Raw genomic sequence first — 27,125 nt, forward strand, 5'->3', positions numbered from 1 at the left:
CACATTCTAGGCCATAAAACACACTTTAACAAATTGTTAATAGTAGAAATCATACAAAGTATGCTCTCAGACATCAATGGAATTAAGCCGGAAATTAATAACAGAAACACAGCTAGAAAGCCCTCAAATGCCTGTTATTAAACACCACACATGTAAATAACATATAGTCAAAGAAATCCCAAGAGAAATTGAAAAATATTTTTGACTAAATGACAATAAAAATACAACTTAATCAAATCTGTGATGCAGTGAAAGCTGTGCTTAGAGGGAAACTTATAGCATTGAATACATATATTAGAAAGGAATAAAGATCTAAAATCAATAACCTAAGATTCAGCATAGAAAACAAAAAAGAAAAAGAAAATATTAAATCCAAGGTAAGCTGAAGAAAAGAAATACTAAAATTTTAGAGCAGAAATCAATGAACTAAAAAAAAAAAGAAGTCATAGGGCTTCCCTGGTGGCGCAGTGGTTGAGAATCCGCCTGCCGATGCAGGAGACACGGGTTCGTGCCCCGGTCCGGGAAGATCCCACATGCCGCGGAGCAACTAAGCCCGTGAGCCATGGCCGCTGAGCCTGCGCGTCCGGAGCCTGTGCTCCGCAATGGGAGAGGCCACAACAGTGAGAGGCCCGCATACCGCAAAAAAAAAAAAAAAAAAAAAAAAAGAAGAAGTCATAAACTTGAAAACAGGAAAATAATAAAGTAATTCAACAAAACCAAAAGCTGGTTCTTTGAAGAGATCAATATTAATAAACCTCTAGCCAAACTAAAAGAAACAAGAGAAGACACAAATTACTGACATAAGAAATAAGAGACGGGCTCTCACTACTGATTCCATTGATTTTAAAAAGATAATAAAGGGATATTATAAACAACTCTAGATCACAGGTTTGATAAACAGATAAAACTAGATAAAACAGATCAATTTTTTGAAAGACACAATCTACCAACACCGACACAAGGAGAAAAAGATAATATGAATAGGCTTACATCTATTAAGAAATTTAATCAGTAATTGATAACCTACCAAAACAGAAAGCATAAAGCTAATATGGTTTCACTGGTGAATTCTACCAAACATTAAAATGGAAGAAATAATACCAATTCTCCACAATTGCTCCCAGAAAATAGAAGCAGAAGGAATACTTCCTAACTTACTCTATGAGGCCAGTATTATCCTAATACCAAAACCTAAAAAGGCATTACAAGAATGGAAAACTACATATCAATGTTCTCATGAACACAAATGCAAAGATCTCCAATGTGGGGGGGGGAGGGATAAATTAGGAATTGAGGATTAACAGATGCACACTACTATATATAAAACAGATAAACAACAAGTGTTACTGTATAGTACTGGGAACCACATTCAATATCTTGTAATAATGTAATATGGAAAAGAATCTGAAAAAGAATTTATGTGTGTATATTATATATACATATATATATATACGTGTATATAACTGAATCACTTTTCTGTACACATGAAAACACTATAAATCATCTATACTTCAATTTTTAAAAGATCCCCAATAAAATATTAGCAAATCACATCCAACAATGTATAAAAAGAATTATTTACCATAACCAAGTGAGATTTATTCTTGTTATGAAAGACTGGCTGACTAAAAGTCAATTAAGATAACCCATCATATCAACAGAATAAAGAAGAAAAACCATATGATCATGTCAATAAATGCAAAGAAAGTATTTGATGAAATATAGTACTGATTATAAACAAACAAAAACAAATAAGTAAATACAACTCTCAAAAAGCTAGGATTGGAGAGGAAACTTCCTCAACTTGATAAAGAACATCTACGAAAAACCTAGAGCTAACATGATAATAAATGGTTAGAAACTAGATGCATTACTGTTAAGGTGAGGAACAAAGCAAGGATGTCCCCTGGCACCACTCCTATTCAACATCCTACAAGACATTCTAGCTAATGCCATAAGACAAGAGAAAAAGAGTTAATGGTATATAGTTTGAAAAGGAAAATAGAAAACTGTCTTTGTTCACAGATGACAGATATTTGTCTGTGTAGAAAATCCAAAGAAACAACTAAAAAACTCTTAGAACCAAAAAGTGATTATAGCAAGTTAATGTTATAAAATTTGCTTTTCTATACATCAGTAATGAGTAATTGGAATTTGAAATTAAAAATATGATGCCATTTACATTAGCACACAACTGTAAATAGTGTGCTAAATAAAAAGTACTTAGGTATACATTTAACAAAATAAGTATTAGATCCTTATTAAAAGTCCAAATTCTGATGAAAAATATCAAAGAAGAAATAAATAAATGGAAAGATAATCCATGTTCATGGATAGGAAGACTCAATATTGTCAAGATATCAGTTATTTTTAATTTGATCTGCAATCCCAAATTCCAGCAGGTTATTTTGTGGGTATTGAAAAACTGATCCTACAGTTTTTGGAAAGCAAAATACCCAGAATATATAACATAATACTGAAGGAGAAGTACAAATTTAGAGGACTGACACTATCCAATTTCAAGACACACTATAAATCTATAGTAATCAGGACAGTGCTACATTAGAGAAAGAATAGACAAATAGATCAATGGAACAGAATAGAAATAGTCCCACATAAATACAGTCAACCAATATTTGACAAAGGATCAAGGACAATTCAATGGAGAAAGGATAGTGCTTTCAACAAATGGTGCTGGAACAAATGGACATCCAAGATGTTCTTCAACTGCGTTCAAAGACTCAGAAGGAAGTAAAGTGAATAAAGTTAATCTGAAAAGGCTCTATTCTGTGTGATTCCAACTATATAACATTCTGAAAAAGGGAAAGCTAAGGCGATAGTAAAAATAGCAGTGGTTGACAGGGGTTCAGGAGGAGAGAGGGATCGATGAACAGGTAGAACGCTGGGAAATTTTAGGGCAATGGTAGATACATGTCATTATACATTTGTCAAAACCCACAGAATGCACAATACAAAGAGTGAACTCTCATGTAAACTATGGACTTTAGTTAATAATAATGTTTCAATATTGGATCATCAATTGTAGCAAATTTACTACACTAATGTGACTTATTAATAATAGGAAAGAGTGTGGGTGGTATTGAGGTGGTTGAGGGGAATTCTCCTACTTTCTGTTCAATTTTTTGTATACTTAAAACTGTTCAAAAAATAGAAATTTAAAAAATTCTTCTCTAAAACATGGTTTTAGGAGCCACTAACACGTACTTCAAAAATAGACATAGCAGGGATAGAGTCATCAAAGTGAATGGCAAAGGTTTTAGATGTTCTATGTAGGACTATTACATAGAACTGTAGAGGCTCTATTAAAGGTCTTATGAAACAAACAACTTAAAACTTAAGTGCCAAAGAGAATGAGGTAGGAACCGCACTACACCACACAATTTTATTAATGGGATGAATATTTTGGAAAGCATTTCAGTGTCTTACATCAAGAAACAAACTAATTTTTAGAAAAGTGAAGTTCTTCTATTCTCCCCCAAATCTTGAATTTTTAGTTTTTCAATATTATATATCATGGAATTATTAATATACAAAGTTTTAAGGCATTGGTATTTTGTCAACTAAGATTTAAGACACAGACATGAAGTTATATATGTTATTAATTTGATTTTTCTCATGCATTTATTTTAAAGTTCACTGATTTATTGTGTATTCAATCCTCTAATTAATCATAAATTCCTTGTCATCCATCCCCAAAATGCAGTATTTGGTTATAGCAATCTTTATACCAATGTTAACTAACCAACTTAAAATCTGTCCCTGAAGGAAAAAATTACTATTTATCTCAAAGCTGCTGTGATTATTTTATGTCAGCATACAATTGCTATGATTGGTCATCCAGAACTCTAATATTATTTCAGCATGGTTTTCACAGGTGGAACTTAGTGATGTCTAGTTCTTAGGGTCAGTAAGTGGAGTCTCTCTCCCTAGACTTGAAAGACCTCACAATATCCTGGAGAAAATACAGGCCTTTGGTTGAATGTTTTCTGAGGCACAACCATCATCCTACAAGATGATGCAAGTTCCGGACAATTTTCATTGTTAAAAGGTCCTTATGTTGAGAACACCTCTGCCTTTCTGCAATTGTCATATGTTGGTTTCAGTTGGTCCTAGGATGAGATAAGTATGGCACTTGCCTAAGGGGGGAAAGTCAAGGGAGTGCCAAAATCAACAAAAATAATACTTTAATGTAATATATGAAAAAATAAAACTGCAAAAAATTCTACAATGAACAAAATATAAAAGTATTCAATAAAGACATGCTCAAACAGGGCTAGGATTTGGGTGAAGTGAGTGACATGAGTCATACAAGTATAGGGTCAGCTCCTGTCTTTATTGGAAATTTTGATTTCTTGGGGTTCAAGCCCTATATGAACATTGGAGATTTAACCCTCAAAAGGAGCCAGACGAAAGACATTGGTCAATGTGTGATCATCTGTAGGAACTTCAATGTGCAATGTGTGTGCTTAGAAATATCAGTGAACTTCCTGTCTCTCGCTTCTGTTTTAGTTTGCTACCACCACTACTGTCTCTACTTCTTATCACAGTTCTCTTAAACATCCTTGTGTCTTGGCCTCCAGCCCTCACTGCAATCCCTTTATACTAGATGATTCTTTTTTTTTTTTTTTTTTTTGCAGTACGTGGGCCTCTCACTGTTGTGGCCTCTCCCGTTGCGGAGCACAGGCTCCGGACACGCAGGTTCAGCGGCCATGGCTCACGGGCCTAGCCGCTCCGCAGCATGTGGGATCTTCCCAGACCGGGGCACGAACCCGTGTCCCCTGCATCAGCAAGCGGACTCTCAACCATTGCACCACACAGGGAAGCCCACTAGATGATTCTTGATGCAAATACACCTGGGAAGTCCATTCCCGACCCCATTTTAATTGGCTTGGATTGGAATATTTTTTTGTACTTGGGTGAAAAAATACCAGAAATCTCACACAACTTGATTACGGTGTTTTTTTCATAGCCCTTTAGTCCATATCGCCATGTCTTAGTCATTAAAAATGATCAACATATTCTATTTTTCTACAAAACCAAGGTAACCATGGAAAAGTGTTTCTCCACGTAAACTGACCTAAAGAGGTTTATGTTCTGCAGAGTAAGTTTGAATTGGTGATAGAAATAGACATTAGATACTAATAGAATATAAGAAACCATTCTTTAAACCTGCTTTAAGCAATAAACTCCTGTCTGCCCCACACTGTCTCAGAATAAACAGCCTAAGTAATCCCTATTATTTCTATTGGGCCTCACACCCAACTACATCACAGTATCAACATCCTCTTTATAAGCAAGTGTTCATACTTTATAAATGTTCTTTAAATAAACAGTGGTAGAAAATTCGAAGTTGGATAATTTGAATTGCTTCTATACTTGTACCTAAAAAGAAAAATCATAGAAGACAAAGCATCATTGCCCGTAGGAGTGGTACAGCGTCTGAGATCATTATCATTTCACTTCCTCTCATTTTTTCTATAACTTTTTATTGAATAATTATTTTATGTTTCACTTGTATATAATCCAAGCAAATGAGACATAAACAGGTATATGTTTATTCAGGGGGTGGGGAAACAAATAGAATAATAAAGACTATGCTTATTTTTAGTTAAAAATTGCAGGCTCTCCAGGTTTCGGGAGAAAGTTTAGAATATGATTCCCTTTGAAATGAACACCAATAAGAGCTGATGTTAAACTGAATGACATTAATAATTTTGAGATGACTGACTCTGAGGGACGTTCTCTAAATTATTTTCTGTGTAAGCCATGCCATTTCCTTGGCCTTATCACAGAAACATTAATCTACTGTAAAGTGTTGAAACATGAACTGCAAATGGGGACACTAACATATTTATGAAAAACACAAAATATGGACTGAGAGAACATTAAGAATAAGAATTTGATTTTCTGTAAGGAACAGAGGCAGTTTATCTGTCAGGCAATAATGATGACGACCGAAAACAATTTTGATTTATTAAGTATGAGAGGAGCAATACCAGTTTTTTCAGGCCTATTAATTTGGGTTATTTCAACAACTTTAGAAAGTCAATATTATTATTTCTGCTTGAAAAGTGAGCAGACTGAGGCTCAGAGATGCTACATGCTTGCCTGAAGTCACACAGTTAGTATGTGGTACATCGTTGTGGCAGTATCTGTGGTCAGCTCTGTCTGCCTCCAACACCTGGGGTTTTCTCCATGAGCGCCTTCTCAGGTGTCCAGGTATTTTCTCCACTAGAACTTCATACTCTTTGGTGAAATAATTCCCAGGTATCATCCCAGGTTGGGCAAAATACATCACAAAGTTCTCCAACTCAGATCCACAAATCGGCAGTTTTTTTTTTTTTTTTTTTTTTTTTTTTTTAAACTAACTTCTTTCTCCAAGTGCGTCAGTTTTGAAGAATGTGTACCCTGGGTGAAAAAAAATCAACATTCCCACTACTGGAAAGGAATCATCTATTCTCTCTATTAATGGTTCAGTATTCTGGTTTTCAGATTGTCTTCCATAAATTATGTTAGTTTGAATCTTTTGTTGGCACCTGACCACCCTTGGATGAACTATGAAATTCAACTTTCTGAAATGACAAAAATAAGAGGTGACTCCATGGGCTCTCCTATGGTTTTCCTACAAAACATCTCTCCAGGAGCCAACAAAAGTCAGATTGCTGTGAAGTTTCTGTCTTTGAACATGCTGGCACGCTGCCTCAAATGCCTTCTCTGCCTTGTTTCCTGAAAAATCTCCCCTCCTTTAAAATCCAACTCAGATGCCCTCAGTTCTTTTGTGAAATCACTCTGGAAACCCTCAAAGTCACTCTCTTATTCTTTTAAACTTCCATATATTTTACACATACCACTATTATATTTACTCAGCACTTCACAGCAACTCCTTCTGTATAATTCCCTTTTCTCATGTAGCCTATGAGTTACTCAACAGTGTAGATAAAGTCAGAGTCTCCTTGTTATCCCAGCACCTACTGTAACACTTTGCATTGGAACAAATCCTCAATGAATACTTGTAGAAATGACATTTAAAAACCATACATACAATATTATTTTTGAAAACTGTAGCCTTCAGGAAGATGTAAGAAGATGAGCATTTATTAGGGGCTTATTTCCTTGAAGAGCTTAACTAAAATCATGGTTGTTGAACTGAGTTCATTCTAAGTTGACTGAAGTTGATTCACTATGATTAAATTTCCTATTGTATCTTTTCTTTTGCTTGCACTTGGCCTTTCATGTTTAACAAAACCTTCTGCTTATAGAATCATAGGATGCCTCAAATAATAGTGAGAAAAATGGAGTCTGGGAAAGTCAAGGGACTTACCACATATCATAGCTAAACAGGAGAGGTGAACTAAAACTCTGGCTCTCTGAGCCCCTTTGTTACTCTTTCTAGTAGACCAAGGTGGTACAGAAAAATAATAATAATAGCCCTTTTAAGCTTGTTTATAGCTCTTTCATCTATTCAGAAGAAAGTATTTTTTTAATAGTCACAGGGGGCACTATAACATGGAATAAGCTGCCACCAGGTTTGTTGACTTTCCAAACAAGGCCATTCATAAATTCAATGTTAGAAATATTAGTCTCCTAGTGAAAACTGTGGTTTTCTTTTCTCAGTGACAAATAATAAAATGAAAGCATGGGTTCATCCATACACACTAGTTGTCAATAATAAAATGAGGAGATATTGCACTGACCATAGTCTGTGTTTTCTGGCTCCCAACAATTTGATGGCCAAAAATAGGGTGTCTGTGGAATGAAAAGAAGTGGAACTTAGGTTAGGCACATCATAAAGTATTAGTGGGGTTTATGAGCTGTGTTTATCTTCAGCAATTATCTAGAATAGTTTGCTAACAATGTATGTTTTATTATCCAGAAAAAGTACTCAGAGAGGCATTGTAAGATTTTTCTTTTACATTTACTTTGCTAAGCAATTGTTCAGCTTCCAAATAGGTACAGCACCAGCAGGTATTTAAAACAGTGTACATTTGCTATAATTGTATGTCATCTGACAAAAAGGTAAAAGGACTGACTGCATTATTCAAATAAAAAGTGTTAATCCACAAAGACTGAAAGCAAAGTATTATATTCAGGAAGACTCATGATGAGATGTTTAAATTTAGCAAATTGTTTTTTATGATTTATGTATTTCATCATTGCCCTCAGTAGGTCCAAAAGCTCAACCGTCAGAATCTTTCCTTAAGATCTGGCAATCATTGGCTTGGTTCTATTAATTATATAATACAGCTCTCAACATTATCCAGCTAGATTAAAACAACTTTTCCCCCTCACTTTAAAAAATATTTCTTGATAGAGACACTTATTACTCTAAATTTTTAAACTGCACAAGTCAAAGATGATTTTTTAAACTAATATCTTAGTTGATTGCTTAACAATAGATACATGATTCTGTGAAATTCTAGAAACTGATTGATGAAACTACAAAGAAAATGTCTGATCGAGAAAACCCAATTATTATCATCAGCATGTTATATTTTCTGATAGGGCTTTTCTAGCCCTGATGGCTGGACATGCTTGGCTCCAGACCTCGAGGATACTCCATCACTACCAGTCTACTCTTTCAAACTGTTTCCTTGGATGATGATGGCTCTGGGATTCAATGGAACAGTGATTACAGACATCAGCCTTGTGGGCTTAATTATATTTATTAGTCAATTATATTAACAATCTGTGTATAAAAAGCATATTTAGGGTAATCTCTGATTATCTGTTTGATAATTCTGCCTTCTAGAAGAGGGATTCTCAAGGAGGGGAAAAGGGTAATTGGGAGAACTGTTTGAATCTCTGGGAGAGAGCCCTTCCAAACTGTTTAGAACTCCCAGGGGATTTGATTTACCCTCTATGCTTTCTTGGGAATTGCTCCAGTATCATAAAGAAGGCTACTAATACTAATTTTTTATATATATGAACAAAGTGACAGAAGACATTTACAGGGTAAAAAAGTTGAAGCACTAGATAAAGGGGGATATCAAGGTTTTATACAGCACCCCCTCCTTGGCAAATGAATCCACTCAACCTAGTCTGAGAGTAAAACTGGGTCACTATAACCTAGTCTGAGAGTAAAACTGGGTCACTACTCTAGGAGAACCATAGAGAAACAAAGTAGTTAAAAATCTTCCTTTCATGTGGGCTGCTAGTTTTTGAGATACTTCTCATAGAATGCATTATTCCCTTTGGGTTGCTTCTTTATTTTGGAAGGGGTGTGTGTGTGTGTGTGTGTGTGTGTGTGTGTGTGTGTGTGTGTGTGTGTGTGTGTGTGTGTGTGTGTGTGCGCGCCTGCATGCGTATGCATATCTATTTATCTAACTCTAAAAATATATACTCTAGTCAGACTAGTCAGAAACATACTTTTTTTCTCAAAACCACAACGAATGTTTTCAATAACATCTTCATATATTTTTTCTTTATTTTTCTATCATTTACTTTAGTGAAAATTTCCTGACTGTAAAAATAAATGAATGAAGCTATTTTATCCTGTGATATTATGTGGAAAAGGCACAAAACCAACACTGTTCACTGATATTGCAAGATTTTTTTTCTAGGAAAAATATTTTGATTTATAGTAAAAGAAAATTTAAATAACAAACCTTTATAGTTTGTTGGAATTTAAACATTTACTTTCACAGTTAAACTAGGCTTTAGGACATTTTAATGTATGAGTTTCTCTGCTTTTCAGAGTTTGCTTCTTTAGCCATGATAAAACAGATCCAAAACTTTCTAGCCATCCCTCGGTAATCTTTGGCACCTATACTAATGTGATGAAAGTTATGAAAGTGACCTGGATAATCATGACAGAACTCAATTTCAGTTAGCTAGGGAGGATAATTAGACAATTTCAAGTTTACAGTAAATACAAAAATCATATGATTGAAAACTTGAGACAAATTTACTGCGGCATACCAGTGAAATTAAAGTAAGAATTCTGTTTGCCTCAAACTCATGCCCCAAAGCTTCTTCATATTCCTAACGATGGTTAGAATCTCAATCATTCACTGGAGCAATTGTAAACACAATATTGCAAGTTTCCTATTTTAACCCATGATTTTAAAAATCCTTCCATGGAGTTGAATTTCAATTCAATGTAATAAAGAACTTAATGCTGCTTGGAACCAACACAAAAATGGAAGTAAACACCTTGAACAATAATGTATTTTCTGTTATTGGAGCTGTTCAAATATAAATTAATTAATGCCTTGGTAGACACTGTAGCAGGAATTAAATTATCCCTGAATTTTCTGGGGTTTCTTTTGTTTGTTTTTAAAATCTTGCTTTTTAGATTGTATGTTTATTAGATTTACAAATATGTCATGTTTCTATCCTATTTTGAATGTGAATGTGTCATTAAAATATTTAACATTTAATATTTAATATTAATTCATGTAATTTAAAAGGTTGTCTATTATCTATCATCTATTTAGGCATATTGAACTTGATAATCTTCTGCCTATACCTAGTGGTGATGTAATTATTTTATCATTTGCACTCATTCCCTTGCTTTGTTGTAAAGCTCTTTAAAAAGTCTCTCCTTTTCTGCAGAATGCAGGGTGATCCATTCCCAGCTTTGCTCATCTTTGACCCATGAGCATGACAATAAAACCTTGTCTGCCTACTAACTTCAGTCTGGGAATGACAAGAGCAGAGTTAAAGGTTGTAAATTATACTAAATCAAGACATCACCACTAATTTTAGGCCAGGTCTCAGCTAGTTTGTTTTGAGGGAAATTTTTGAATTAGATAATTGTCAACAGATAGACTATATTCAATGCTTCCCTTATAAATATATTATTTTATACACAGGTGATTTTACTTGTAATATTGATAGCGAAGATGGATAAAAGTTGGTATTTTTGTTAAAAATATCCATTTCATTTAGAATTTGTAAGATTTTTTTAGGCCTAACGTTTACTTAGAGACTGCATATGAAAAACTTGTATAAGAAAATAAAATTTTATGGAAAATGTAATCCTGCAATAGCAAAGTAACTCCTTTTAAAAAATCAAAAAGTGTTAGTAACACATACATAATTTGTTTGCTAATCACTAATATTTTCTATTTATTAAAATTCTAACTTTAGGACCACAAGTTACTCTAACTAAATAATAAGCTGTTTTAAGCTACCATTACTTTAAATTTAACTCTATAAAGGATAAAGTTCATTATTTTAAAGCCTTTTAAAATTAAGTGATTCAACTAATTTAAATTGCTGGAATATTTAGGTCATATCACAGTTTCAGGAGATTGCTTTATTTACTAGCTATTCAGTGCAGAAAGTCCTATGATTATTTGCCTTTGATAGGCGTGCCCTAAGGAAGTGGCAGTGAGAGTGTTCCAGGAGGACAATGATCTTTGAGAACAATTTTTTAAAACATATTCCCTCTGTTTTCAACTGCAAAGTCCAAGCAAGTCCTTAGGCATCCACTTTATTTAGATATAGAACATCTAATCATTCAGAGCTAGTGAGAAGAAGCCTCCAATGTCTAAAAGTTGGACAATGGGGAGAATCCTCTGAAAATACCTGGAGCTAGAGTTTGAACTCTGGCATTTTATGTGCCTTAATTTTTTAGGCTGGAATCTTCCAGTCAGTTACTAATGAACCATAATGTCTAATGAAATGTAGAATACACTTCAGGTAAACAACTGTAAACTCAAGTGTCAACTGAATGCTCAACAACTGAAATTAGAGTCCACAATCATTTCCTGAAAGATTATTCTTTATAGGTATCTCATTTGAAAATGACCTAGAATGACTCTTGTCAGTTTATAATTTATCTAAGGTGGCTTCCTGTCTCAGATGAGTATCTGCATGCAAAGGATCATGCATGTCAGTCTTCATAGACTTGTAGGTCTCAGACATGCAAAGGATATGTATTTATTAGCTAAATTCTATCCTGGAGCTTCAAGCATTACCATGACTATTTGCTTGGACTGTAGATGGCTCTGGATCACGCAGGGTCCAGAGTGTAACAAATTTAGTTATATCTCTCAACTTCCTTCCTAGCAAATAAATGTTACTTACAGATGAACTCTCTCATCTTCCTGAATTCCATTGTCACTCTGAATTTTTCTCAAACAGTTTATATAAAATATAATTTAAATCATCACACAATTTAGCTTTCACAAACTATTAGATTCTAACTAGCTTAAGTCAAAGTAAAATAAGTCATAATTTTCAAAATTTTTGTAAAAACAATGAAAATGCAGACTTGTTTTTACTGTTAAAGAATATTTTTTTAAACTTACTTGGAACCGGTAAAAGGTGCCATCATCCTTGAGTGTGAGGACATGATCCGAGATTGGAAAGAAGTAGCCATGGGCAGCCATTAGTGTTCCCAAATGGAGTGCCTCCACTGTTTCATGAAAATAAACAAACAAAAAAACACATATAAAACTCTCTTTAAAACTGTTGACTTATAGTCATGTAGAATTTTATCTTGTTCTTTTTGAACATATTCTTGCATTGGAATTCTCAGCATCCTGAAAAGCCTGTCTTTGTACTTCATCTTTCAGCTTTTTCACATAAGGTACTAAGATGGCTCTGCTCCCTGGTAGTCACTGTGCAATGACCAACAGTGCAAGGCGACCAGCCCATGAGAACATAAAGTTATGGAACGTTGAAACTGAAGGTTTTTCTGAAATCACAGAATCCGGTTCCTTCATTTTATAGATGGGACATATTTTGCTATATGTTAATAATCTTCCACAAACAATTCTATTTGGCATTTACATAGCACTTTAAACTTTAAAAAGTGTTCTTGCTTGCATCACCACCTGCCCTGTAATATGAATATCTAATACTATCAGCAAGTTTTCTAATGATATGGACCATTACTAGAGACAATGTTAACAGCAATGGTAAGGCATCTAGAAAAATTTATGCTGCACTAAGTGAGCCTGCAGTCTGTGGTTGGCCAGACTGCTCTAGCTTTTACTACTCTGTATGCAGTATTCTACATATGGACTATGTAGAGGTTTATATGACAATGAAAACATTACATTTTCCCAGTAGTCTGGGAAATAGTTGGAACATAATACTGTAATACTCACAATCCTTCTATAGCAGCCAACAGTTTCTTCCAACAAAAGGGTCAAGAAAATTTGATCAGTAGAATTATTACTGCAAGTTAGTTTGCTAACTTGAAGCCTAGAAAATATGGAACTATTCAAGATAGCTTTTTAGTCCAACATAAGCATACATGTATATAGAAAATACAAAAAGTTAGATTTATTGATCTGTTGGTGTATCTTTATGCACAATTTATAGATTTATTTCTATTTTTAGATGAATAGCTAAAATGGCTCTTTAACTCTAGGATGCTTACAGAATTTCCAGGACTATGTGGATCTGTCTATCTCCGGCTGTCAGTCACTGGTAACTTTGACACTTCAGCTAGTACTGACTTACTAAACTGCTTGCTATGGTCCACCTAAGCATAAGAACCCTCTTCCTCTCCTCAGTCCCATGCCTATATTGGCTAATAATAAGATAATTGTTAAATTTTACCTATAATGGGGTACTACAGTGCCCCTTTTAATTATTATCTAGCATCTTGCAAATATTTTAATTGGTAACTTCTACCTCCGGCCTCCACTCCACTGATCTTGTCAATAATAAAGAACAACTTCCAATCATCCTCTTTGTCATGTGTCCAGAAGACTGTTATTAAGTGTCCCAGTCATCTTGTTCACATTCCCAATCAAGTCTCTCCCTGCATAGAATGTTCTTTTTCTACAAAGGAGGATTATTTTCATCGCTTACGCATCCTTTTAGTTCAAAGTCAAGATCTTCTCAAAGTCTAAGCTGCTTATAAGTATATACCCACATATTCTGTGATCTTATTAAAGCTCAGGAGGTAGTGTAATATTGTGGGAAGAACAAAACCTTTGGAGATACTCACTAGCTTTCGTTACTTAAATTCTCTGTAATTCTCCTATCCATTAATAAAGGTAATAAACCCACCTTGCAGAGCTGGTATGAAAATCAAATAAGAATATATATAAAGAAGAAGATGGAATATTACCCTGTGCATAGTAGATACTCAACAGGTGGTAGCCATTGTGCTTCATCATTTACAAACTGAATGAGTTTTACTTTCTTTAAAGTACTTTCAGGAAATCCACTTCCATAAATTTGCCTTCAACTAGGCTGAGTGGGGGAGCTGGCAGTCCTAAATAGCATCAGCCAGTTATGTCTTCTTTTTGTGGATTATTTATAAAATTAAAATGGCAAGAGGATCTGTGAAGAATGCTGGCCTATAATAATGAGCAGGTGCTTACAGCCTTGGTCATGTTCAGAATCCCTGGGTGTTCCTGTCTGGTAGCACTGGGCAGAGCAATGTATTACATCTGTTTGGGGATTTCAAAGTCAGGTGACCCACCTATCTTATTACAACCATCTTTATTCATTTTATTCCAGCAGTCTGTGGCCTAGGAAAATATTAGCACTACTTTCCAGAAAGGTAAATTGAATTATGGCACATGAGGAAATTTTCAGAGTATATATACAAGAAAGGAGAACAGATGCCCAGAAAGATTAATAGTAAAGAGTTTCTAAACTCTAAGCACAGGGAAGAGTGTGACTAAAATAAAACAAAGAAACATCAAAAAACAGGTGTTAATGTGTTGATGAGGATTAGAAAAACATAGTGTAAGTAAATATAGGGAAGCTGCAGAAAAGAAAATCAGAAGCAAATGAACATAAGCAAGTTCTTACATTTCTGTATTCAATAGATACTAATTATATGATAAATCATACATTTCTAGAGGGCAAGATGAATGTCTGCAGGTTTTCTTCACATAACACTACCATAATTAGCCCTGCATAAATGCTTGCTGAAGAGAATAGTGAATTAGCAAGTAATCTCGACCTCTTTTTTTTGAGGTATAATACTCCGTTTTTGTTTGGTGTAATGATATATATTCTCATTTTGCAACCCTCCAAGAGATTCTCATGCTCCATAATTTTATTAATAAGGAAAATTGGTTTTGATAGGCTTTTTAAATGCCTTGAATTCAACAGATGTACATTTGTGGTGGTATCAGTAATATCAAAATTTAGTTTCTGCATGGTCCACACATAGTTCTATGTAGAGGTCAAATCAAACTATTTAACTTAATATATAAAAGGACTGAACTTCCTAACAAACCTTATAAAATGATTTGAAGGTCACTGGTCAAACAGTAACTTAGAGAGATTGAGATTAGACAAGTTACATGCTCTATCACAGGACCTTCAGAGAACATGACCAAGACAGGATGAATGGTTAGATGAAAATCAGGGCATCGGGGTGAATTTTCTGTCTCATTTAAGGCTATAAGCTTGACATGTAGCATAGCAATAGCAAAAGTAGCTATTGAATCAGTATTTACTGAATGAGTGAATAAGTAAATTTATGAATAAATGACATGTGGAATATGAAAAACATATACTGCACAAAAAATACTAGTTATCTTCTGTCGTGATGATGAGCAGCTTAAGCTCTGCCAAGATAATTTAGATGTTCATATCTTTTCAAAATACTTTTAAAGATTTTGAGGTGGGACTGTTCTAAGTGTTTCATATGGGAAAAGATAATAGTGATTTAAATGGCATAAACGCCACTAAGAGATCTTAGGGTGGGCTTGGGATAGTTTTCTCAAGGTTGAGTTGTTTATTGTTAGTAATAAGCATGGAGCTACATTTCCCCATGACCCAGCTGCTCCTGAATCTCAGCAGAGCCTTAATCTAATAAGAAGCTGGAGGACCACTGGCAGTCTTGGAATTAAGTGTTGAAAGAATCTAATGGGTAGTCTATCAAGGTCACCCTCCCAATAATGGCACACCAGATAGCCCCACAACATTATGCTTCTTAGAAAAATAATTACTAAGGAATCATCTTGCACATGTGTTATCCACATCACCCACACAACTGGATAAAGTTCAATGATAAACTCACCATTAAGATTCCAGTTTATTTTTATTTGGATGTTCAAGCCATGAACAAACCAAGAAGTAAAAATGCATCAACCGTTACTATGTCAACAGTGTAGTGTAGCTTTGTTAAGCCTGATGTACTCATCGCATTACTTCACCTCAAACGCTTAAACAACAGAATTATCAAAATCCTTTAAAAGTAAAAGGAATTCTGCATGGTGTAATTTGCTTTTGAATCACAACTACTTCAGAAAGTTAATAGGATAAAAAGCATACTGTAAAAGAGACTTGTGTGTTCAGTTCTATATTTCCATATGTAGAAATAATATTTCTATATTCAGTTCTGTATTTATAACATATTTTCAGAACTCAGTAATATCTTCTTTATCCAGAGATCCCACAGTGGGTAATCTCAGCACCTCCCAAATATACCCTATAATTTCACAGTGATGGAACAATGCCTCTGAGTGAAGAAATAATAATAAAAAATTTCACTAAATCATATTTTTATTCCTGTCATGCATTTTTATTTTATGTGTATATATTAGCAAATGTTATTGTTTCATTATCAACACAGCATATGTGATGTAGCAAATATGATTAGTGTATGGGGAGAAGTATTTTAGAAGGAAATCCACTCAAAATAGAAAAAAAATGACAGTGGATGATATGACATCAAGGAAAGAAAAACTAAAAAGTAGACAGAGGTAAGTTATTAAATAGTAAAATAACAGACATTTATCATGATGATTCTGAGTCATAAAGGAAAGATTTTGTTAAACTTCCTATTTTCTGTTTAAGAAGACAGGGAAGTGGTCATTAGAGAAATATGTCAAAATATTATACTATTTTTAGAATAGGCATTTGCAAGGTAAGATTAATCATGTAGAAAAATCACATACACAGAAGAATTTTTTCTCCAACAAGGCCAAATAAAAGTGAACTATCACTACAGTTAGGGATTTCTGAGGTAGGTCTATCTTCTCAATAGTAAGAGTTAGTGAAAGAAGTAAGTATTGGGGCTTTTCTCCTTTTTTTTAAAAAAAAATCATTTCCACATAGAAAAATGAAGTGCCACTTGCCTTTTAGCAATCAAAAATCAGGATTTAGAAGTGTACAATATGGTAAAATAGATTAGAAAAGATAAAATAGATTCTATTTGGGAGAAATAAAAACAGAAGCATAATTTATACCAACTTTGAAGCTTACACTAGGTAATTAATGCAAGCAAATAATATTTCCAAACAAAGGAGCACAGTGTGGGGTGAAGCAGCTAGGATGTACAAGCCAGCCACTTGGGTTCAAACTCTGACTCCCTCATGTGCTAGCTGTATGACTGGGGCAGAAGGCTCACATTCTCTGGGCCTCAGTGTCCTCATCTGTAAAACAAAGATAATAAAATGCAGATGTTAAAAGTCTGTTGTGAGGAACAATTGAGATAAATGTGCAATGCACTTAAAATAAGACCAGCCACATAGAAGTGCTCCAAAAATGTGAGCTATTATCAGTTAGTTGATATTATGAAAGGACACATTCAGTAGCACTTAGTCTAGTGCAAAAGGCAGTGGGGAAACTAGTAGCTGGTATTGATCCAGGCTTCCAGATCATGTTAAACACTTCCAACTGAACACTGTTTAAAGTCTTCCAGGAGATCAAGCTGGGATCTTTAGTGTACAGATGATGAATCTGCTCTGGAATACACTTACACTTATTCCTAGGCAGCAAAGAACACTACCCAAATCCCAAAGATTTGGTATCATAGTTATAGGAAAAGATTTCCAAAGGTAACATATTCTGCACACCAGGTTTACAATCTGAAACATGAAAATGCAACAGATCAGTGAGAACTCCCACAATTCAGGAGCCGGGCGCAGGGAGGAATGATATGAGGACACACCAAGAATGGCAATGCTGAAAAACAACAGTGACAGAGGAAGCACAGGAACAGCAGTCAGAATGGAGAGGATTTCTTAAGGAAGCATAATATTTTCCCAGGACTCAAAAAAATTAACTCATTAAAAAATTGGTACTGAAGGTAACAGGATCAAACATCAATGGCCCTTATTACACACATAGGGTAGAAAAGTCTAGTTGCCTAGTATCAGTAAGTATGACACCTTAAGAGATTATTTCAATATGAAGAATAATGCTGAAATTTTTAAAAAGAGAGAGAAAGATCTATGTGATATTGGTATGGAGAATTGGTTTAAGTTCTATGTTCTCTGGTAACTATAGGATATCAGCATGTTCATTTCACTGATATAGTATATCCTTCTGTATAACTGGAAGTTCCATTATTTTGTAAAATGAGCTGCACTTCAACAAGATTCTATTTTATTTATATGTGTGATTAGGTGCTAGAATAGTATTCAGATGAGAGAATACTCACACTGAGTTTATTCAAGAATAGTTTAAGCAATCTACAACAATCACAAGAGCCAAGGCAATAATAAATGACAGTGGAAAGCAACATTCCCTCTAAAATTCAGTATATATTCTGCAAAGTTTCCACCAGTTAGTCTGGATGAATGAGCTGGAAGGAAAGTAAGACACTGGGCTAACTTTAATAGACAGGGACTACTATATATAAAAAAGATAACCAGAAAGGACCTACTGTATAGCACAGAAAATTATACTCAATATTTTGTGATAACCTATAAAGGAAAAGAATCTGAAAAAGTATATAAATAAAACTGAATCACCTTGCTGTACACCTGAAACTAATAAAACATTTTAAATCCACTATATTTCAATTTTTAAAAAGACAGGGCGTTTCTGTAGCTTATGTTGCTTCAATTCAAAGACAGCATATGCTACTTTACAAGAATGCGTGCATATCATGGAAAAACATGCTCAACTGCAAGTCATAGGATTTGAATTCCAATCATAGTCTAGTTTCTGTGACTGCGTATCTTAAGTTATCTAATTTCTCTGGACCTTAAAGTAGGCATCTGGAAATGCAGGGGTGGATCACTAAACTGTTTCCAACTCTGATTCTATGACATGGTGTGCAATCAACACTCATGCTGGAAGTTGTGGCAGAGATGCTGCCACATTTATTTTGCCTCTTTGTATCAAATGGAAATAGATATTTTTCTTTCTTCCTCAGATACCTTTCCATTATGCCTGTCCCAATAATACAAACAATAAATTTTAATGTACAATATGAAATACAATAGCAGATTTGAATTTCAGTTGCTTAAAACTCAATCCTCTGGTAAATTAAGAGTGATGTGTGCACAGAGTAAATGTAACACTTATTCCAAATAGATAAAAACTGGATTGATGTATGTTCTATCTATATATTTTCAAAAGTTAGTTGTAAAAATGCACACAAATACCCAGTAACTCATACCATGTGACAGAATGACCTAAATGCATTTGGTTTGAAAATCAAATGTCACTCCTAAAGAATAAGCCACATAGTGGTATTGCTGGGTCGTATGGTAGTTCTATTTTTAGTTTTTTAAGGAACCGCCATACTGTTCTCCATAGTGGCTGTATCAATTTACATTCCCACCAACCCCGAGAAAACCATAATTCAAAAAGAGTCATGTATCACAATGTTCGTTGCAGCTCTATTTACAATAGCCAGGACATGGAAGCAACCTAAGTATCCATCGACAGATGAATGGATAAAGAAGATGTGGCACATATATATAATGGAATATTACTCAGCCATAAAAAGAAACGAAATTGAGTTATTTGTAGTGTGGTGGATGGACCTAGAGTCTGTCATACAGAGTGAAGTAAGTCAGAAAGAGAAAAACAAATACTGTATGCTAACACATCTATATGGAATCTTAAAAAAAAATAAGGTCTGAAGAACCTAAGGGCAGTACAGGAATAAAGATGCAGATGTAGAGAATAGACTTGAGGACACGGGGAGGGGGAATGGTAAGCTGGGACAAAGTGAGAGAGTGGCATGGACATACATACACTACCAAATGTAAAATAGATAGCTATTGGGAAGCAGCTGCATAGCACAGGGAGATCAGCTTGTTTCTTTGTGTCCACCTAAAGGGGTGGGATAGGGAGGGTGGGAGGGAGATGCAAGAGGGAGGAGATATGGGGATATATGTATATCTATAGCCAATTCACTTTGTCATAAAGCAGAAACTAACACACACACACACACACACACACACACACACACACAAAGAATAAGCCACATAGTCTTCTGATATTACCTGCTCATGGTACTACTTTTTTAAAATCACTATTCCTTAATTATATTTAAAACATAATGAAGTATAAAGCTAATTTCAAAGCTATACCCTTGGATCATGGAAAAAGTCAGTTATTATGAAATTTCTAAGCAAAACAAGATAAAATTTCCTTTCATCTCTATTTTGCAGAAATCATTGCTTCAACTGGGGGTATAGTGTGGGATATCAGGACTGATGTCAGCAACTGTTTAAATAATCCTTACAACATTCACAGCAAAAAACTTCCAGTTTGCATAAGTATATGTATTTATCAGTTTTCTTTTCTTCTCTCTGTGTTTATATACTGGTTTATGTGTGTGTTGGAAACAAGTTAACCTGCAAACAAGTGACGTCTAGAATTCTAATACACAATATATCCCATGGATCTAATCAATAGAGATATTCTTTTGCAAAGAAAAAGTTTGGAGACTAGAGGAAGTAAATGTGTTAAAATGAGATGTATTAAAATAATTTTTCTTTCTGCTGTTTTAAAATCAGCACAAACTTCCATCAACAATTTTCATTTTAAATATTGAAACTATAATTATTGCATAACACTAACAATAAAGCAGGTTCAGAAACATAAAGAAGAAATATGGATGAGCTAATTAAAGGATTAACACCCCTCCACAAAATTATTTTCTGTTTTTGCACAATAAGCCAGAATTTATAAACACCAGATATTTTTAAAGGATTAAAATCAATTAGCCTCTAAAAAGTATATGGTTTCATAAAATTCTTCTAATAAAGTATATAGAGTAGGAGACTCTATTGCCAGAATTCAAATCAAGAAATTCTAGAGGAGTGGCCAAGATAGTAGGATTAGGGGGACCCTAAGCTCACGTCCTCCCATGGGCACACCCAAATTACAACTGTTTACAGAGAAACTATTGATGAGAAAAAACTGGAAGGCTAGCAGAAAATATCTTCTACAACTAAAGATATAAAGAAGGAACAACAACAGATGGGTAGGAGGGGCAGAGACCCAGTATAGTCAAGACCCACACCCCTGGGTGGGCTACTCACAAATGGCATGATAATTACAGTTGCAGAGGTTCTCCCCAAGGTGCCAGTGGTCTGAGTCCCACATTGGGCTCCCCAGTGCAGGGGTTCTCCACCAGGAAGACAAGCCCCCAGAGCATTTGGCTTTGAAGGCCGGTGGGGCTTACTTTTGGGAGAACCAGAGGACTGTGTGAAATAGGGAATCACTCTTAAAGGGTGCACACAAAATCTCACATGCTCTAGACCCAGGGCAGAAGCAGTAATTTGACAGGAGCCTGGGGCAGACCCACCTGCTGATCTTGGAGAGCCTCCTGGAGAGGCAGGAGGCAACTAGAGCTCACCCTGGGGATACAGACAATGGTGGCAGCCATTGTGGGGAACTTGTTCTAGCATATGGACACTGGTGCTGGTAAGCCCCATTTTAGAATCTTCAGTCTAGCTAATTAGTACCAGCCCCAACCCCTCCCACCAGCCTGTCTGCACCAGTACTGGGACAACTCAGTCCAGGCAACTAGCTAGGCAGAGACACAGCCCCACCAAACAAGCAGGCTTGCTTCCTTAAGACCTCCTAAGTCCACAACTGCCCTGAGACCCAGCAATGTTGACCAGAGGTCCCAGGACCAGGTCCCTCACACCAATGCACTAGCACTAGCCCCGGGATCCCCAGGGCCCTGCAGCCAGAGACCTTGGGGCCTGGCTCTGTCCACCAGTGGGCCAGCACTAGTCCTAGGACCACCATCATCCACAGTGGGTAGGCACCAGACCCAGGACACCCTGGGGCCCAGCCCCACCAAACTGTGGGCCAAAAAACTCCAGGACCCCTACAGTCCTAGAGTCCAAGACCCCAGGAGCCAGCTTCTGGGTCCTGGCCGTGCTCAACAGCAGGCCAAGACCAGTTCCAAGACATCTTGGAACCCCAGCCATATTGGGATCCAGACCTTCTCACCAATGGGCCAACACCAGCTTTGGGACACCCTGAACCTCACAGCCAGCTGTATCAGGAAGTGGCCCCACCCTCAAGCAGATCAGCACTAGATCCAGGACCCCCAGCCATGCAACTATCAACTCTAGACCCTGGATCCACCTACCAGTTGGCCAACACTAGCCCTGGTACACAACTGGGGCCCCAGAGCCAGCAGCCTTGTGACCTGGCCCCTCCAACCAGTGGCTGGCAGCCTGTGCACAAGGCAGTCCCTGGCAACCAACCAGACAAGTGCCAGTCATGCTTACCAGACAACCCACAGTAGTCAGCCCATTACAACAGACTAATTACCAGTAATGAAATTAAATCAGTAAAACAAAACAAAACAAAACAAACAAACAAAAACTCCCCCAAAACAAAATTTCCGGACCAGACAGCTTTACAGGAGAATTCTACCAAACATGTAGAGAAGAGTTAACCCCTATCCTTCTCAAACTATTTCCAAAAATTTCAGAGGCAGGAATGCTTCAAAACTCATCCTACAAGGCAAGCATCATCCTGATACCAAAACCAGACAAAGACATCACAATGGAATAAAAGAACAAACTTAACAAGACAGAAACAGTTACAGATACTGAGAACAAAAGGTGATTGCCAGAGGGGAGGTGGCCAGAGAAGGAGAGAAATAGGTGAGGTAGATTTTTCCATCTGTGTTCATCAATGATATTGGCCTGTAATTTTCAGTATTTGATACCTGTCTTTCTCCCATTCATCACATCCAGTCCATGAGAACATTCTGATGATTCTACCTGATGAGCTCAGAATCTACCTATTTAATACCCACTTCTGCCATCACCACCTCAGTCCAATCTGGTATCATCTTTTGGCTGAATCACTGCAACAACATTTCAATGAGGTTCCATTCATGCCCTGCTTTTTTCCACAGTTATTATTTTAAAATGTAAATCAGGTCATGTCACTCTTGCTAAAACCCTCCAATAATTTTTCATATTTCTCAGGATAGAGTTCAAAGTGCTTGCTTTGGTCTTAAAAAAAAATCCTACATGATCTAGCCACTAGTTACTTCTCTGTCTTCCTCCCCCTTCACATATCCTGCTCTAGCACACAGAGCTCCTCACTCTTCCTCAAACTTACCATGCATATTCATGCCTTGAGGCTTTGAAATTGCTGCTCTCTCTGCCTGAGATGCTCAGCACTATTCCTCCAGAGAGCTGAACATCCTCCTTTCTTCCCCCAGTTGATGTCTGGTGAAACCTACCACAGCAGGGTACTATAACCTGACTATACAGAATAACATAGGATTTACTCACTACATACCATTTTACTTTGCTTTAATTATATGCATATCACTCCTTACCACTTACAATTTTACACATTTATCTATTTGTTATTTAGTATTAATCTTTTCCAATGAACATTTAAGTTCTATGTGAGTTGGAACTTTTTTTTTTGGCCTGCTCTCTTATTAGTGCCTTAACTTTCCAGAATATTACAAACAACAAAAGGTATACTAGCAAAAACAGATAAATGAATTCTACATTATTCCATAGAACAAATTCTTAGAAATAAGTAATGAAGTCAAAAGTTACACACATTTTTAAAGTGTTTCTGTATACTACAAAATTAATTTCCAGAAATGCATACAATTTAAATTCTCACCAGGAGGTTGTAAATGTGTTGGTATCCCTGCAAACTTGTGAACCACTTGGCATTACTATTTATTTCCTCATTCTTCATTTGATGGAATAAATGGTGTCTTGCTTTAATTTGCATTAATTTGAGTTGTGCTGCATTATATTGAATTTTAGATAAAATGAATAGTCTTGGACGGCTTAAAGATGGCGGAAGAGTAAGACGCGGAGATCTCCTTCCTCCTCACAGAGACATCAGAAATACATCTACACGTGGAGCTTCTCCTGTAGAGCACCCACCGAACGCTGGCAGAGGACCTCGGACCTCCAAAAAGGCAAGAAACTCCCCACATATCTGGGTAGGGCAAAAGAAAAAAGAATAAACAGGGACAAAAGAATAGGGACGGGACCTACACCAGTGGGAGGGAGCCGAGAAGGAGGAAAGACTCCCACACACTAGAGGCCCCTTCGCGGGCGGAGACTGCGGGCGCCGGAGGGGGAAGCTCCGGAGCCGCGGAGGACAGCTCAGGCACAGGGGTGCGGAGGGCAAAGCGGAGAGATTCCCGCAGAGGATCGGTGCCGATCAGCACTCACCAGCCCAAGAGGCTTGTCTGCTCGCCCGCCGGGGCGGGCGGGGCCGGGAGCTGAGGCTCGGGCTTCAGTCGGATCCCGGGGAAAGGGCTGGAGTTGGCAGAGTGAAGACAGCTTGAAGGGGGCTAGTGCGCCACAGCTGGCCGGGAGGGAGTTCGGGAGAAGTCTGGAGCTGCCGAAGAGGCAAGAGACCTTTTCCTCCCTCTTTGCTGCCTGGGCGCGAGGAGGGGATTAAGTGCGCCGCTTAAAGGAGCCCTAGAACCGGGCGCGGAGCTGCCGAAGAGACAAGAGACTTTTTCTTGCCTCTTTGCTTCCTCGGGTGTGAGGTGAGGGGATTAAGAGCACCGCGTAGAGGAGCTCCAGAAACGGGCGCGAGCCGCGGCTGTCGGCACGGACAGTAGAGACGGGTTTCGGACGCTAAGGTTGCTGCTGTCACCACCAAGAGGCCTGTGTGTGAGCACAGGTCATTCTCCACACCGGCCCTCCCGGGAGCCCGTGCAGTCCGCCACTGCCGGGGTCCCGGGATCCAGGGACAGCTTCCCCGGAAGAACGCACGGCGCGCCTTGGGCCTGTGCAGCGTCACGTCGGCCTCTGACGTCGCGGACTCGCCCCGCCCCCGTGCCACTCCCTCCCCCCAGCCTGAGTGAGCTGGAGCCCCCGAATCAACTGCTCCTTTAACATCGTCCTGTCTGAGCGAAGGGCAGTCGCCCTCGGACAACCTACACGCAGAGGCGGGACCAAGTCCAAAGCTGAACCCCAGGAGCTGTGCGAACAGAGAGGAGAGGGGGAGATCTCTCCCAACAGCCTCAGAAGCGGCGGATTAAAGCTCCACAATCAACTTGAAGTGCCCTGCATCTGTTGAAAACCTGAATAGACAACGAATCATCCCAAGTTGAGGAGGTGGACTTTGGGAGCAAGATATACTATTATTTCCCCCTTTTTTTTCTTTTTGTGGGTGTGTATGTGTGTGCTGCTGTGTGAGATTTTGTCTGTATAGCTTTGCTTGCACCATTTGTCCTAGGGTTAGACCGACCCATTTTTCTGTTTTTTGTTTGTTTGTTTTTTGTTTGTTTGTTTGTTTTTTAAAAGGAAATTTTTCTTCTTAATAATTATTTTTTATTTTAATAACTATACTTTATACTACTCTGTCTTCTCCCTTTCTTTCTTCCTTTCTTCCCTCCTTCCCTCCTTTCTTCCTTCCTTCCCCCTTCTTTCCTCCCTTCCTCTCTTCCTTCCTCCCTTTCTTCCTCTGCACCTTCCATCCTTGCTTTCTTGCTTCCTTCCTTCATTTCTTCCTTCCTTTCTTCCTTCCTTCCCTCCCTCCCTCCTTCCTTCCTTTTCTTTCCTCTCTATTTATTCTACCTTTTATTTTGAGCCGTGTGGATTAAAGGTTCTTGGCGCCCCAGCCAGGCACCAGGGCGGTGTCCCTGAGGTGGGAGAACCAACCTCAAGACACTAGTCCACAAGAGACCTCCGAGCTCCACGTAATATCAGACGGCGAAAATCTCCCAGAGACCTCCATCTCAACACCAAGACCCAGCTTCACTCAAGGACCAGCAAAGAACAGTGCTGGACACCCTATCCCCAACAAAGAGCAAGACAGGTCTACAGCCCCATCCATTAGCAGAGAGACTGCCTAAAATCATAATAAGGTTAGCAACATCCCCAAACACACCACCAGACGAGGACCTGCCCACCAGAAGGACAAGATCCAGCCTCATCCACCAGAACAGAGGCACTAGTTCCCCCAACCAGGGAATCTACTCAACCCACTGAACCAACCTTAGCCACTGGGGACAGCCACCAAAATCAACAGGAACTACGAACCTGCAGCGTGCAAAAAGGAGACCTCAAACACAGTAAGATAAGCAAAATGAGAAGACAGAAAAACACACAACAGATGAAGGAGCAAGATAAAAACACACCAGACCTAACAGATGAAGAGGTAATAGCCAATCTACCTGAAAGAGAATTTAGAATAATGATGGTGAAGATGATGCAAAATCTTGGAAATAGAATAGACAATTTGCAAGAAACAGTTAACAGGGACCTAGAAGAAATAAAGAGGAAGCAAGCAACGATGAGCAACACAATAAATGAAATTAAAAATACTCTAGATGGGATCAATAGCAGAATAACTGAGGCAGAAGGACGGATAAGTGACCTGGAAGATAAAATAGTGGAAATAACTACTGCAGAGCAGAAGAAAGAAAAAAGAATGAAAAGAACTGAGGACAGTCTCAGAGACCACTGGGACAACATTAAACGCACCAACATTCGAATTATAGGGGTCCCAGAAGAAGAAGAGAAAAAGAAAGGGACTGAGAAAATATTTGAAGAGATTATAGTTGAAAACTTCCCTAATGTAGGAAAGGAAATAGTCAATCAAGCCCAGGAAGCACAGAGAGTTCCATACAGGATAAACCCAAAGAGAAACACGCCACGACACATAATAATCAAACTGTCAAAAATTAAATACAAAGAAAACATATTAAAAGCAGCAAGGGAAAAACAACAAATAACACACAAGGGAATCCCCATAAGATTAACATCTGATCTTTCAGCAGAAACTCTACAAGCCAGAAGGGAGTGGCAGGACATATTTAAAGTGATGAAGGAAAAAAACCTACAACCAAGATTACCCAGCAAGGATCTCATTCAGATTTGATGGAGAAATTAAAACCTTTACAGACAAGCAAAAACTGAGAGAGTTCAGCACCACCAAACCAGCTCTACAACAAATCCTAAAGGAACTTCTCTAGGCAAGAAACACAAGAGAAGGAAAAGACCTACAAGAACAAC

General features: G+C 37.4%; 1 protein-coding gene across 8 annotated transcripts in view; it reads right to left on the reverse strand.

Annotated features, from left to right (window-relative positions):
- The window catches only part of RGS7 (regulator of G protein signaling 7), a 521,214-nt gene that overhangs the window by 131,917 nt on the left and 362,172 nt on the right, over positions 1-27,125 (reverse strand). For 7 of the 8 annotated variants that reach the window (XR_010839973.1, XM_067030613.1, XM_067030620.1 and 4 more), the window contains 2 exons: positions 12,279-12,385; positions 7,716-7,767 (listed from right to left, as the gene is read on the reverse strand). Coding sequence is in view for 7 of the 8 variants with exons in the window: in XM_067030613.1 (XP_066886714.1) it covers positions 7,716-7,767; positions 12,279-12,385 (159 nt within the window). In the remaining variant the exon portion in view is untranslated. Of the gene's footprint in view, positions 1-7,715; positions 7,768-12,278; positions 12,386-17,157; positions 17,269-27,125 lie in introns of those variants that run through there. The other variant, XM_067030629.1, reaches the window with a different exon arrangement.

This window comes from Kogia breviceps, chromosome 1 (assembly GCF_026419965.1).
Source record: "Kogia breviceps isolate mKogBre1 chromosome 1, mKogBre1 haplotype 1, whole genome shotgun sequence".
Classification (NCBI taxonomy): Eukaryota; Metazoa; Chordata; class Mammalia; order Artiodactyla; family Physeteridae; genus Kogia; species Kogia breviceps.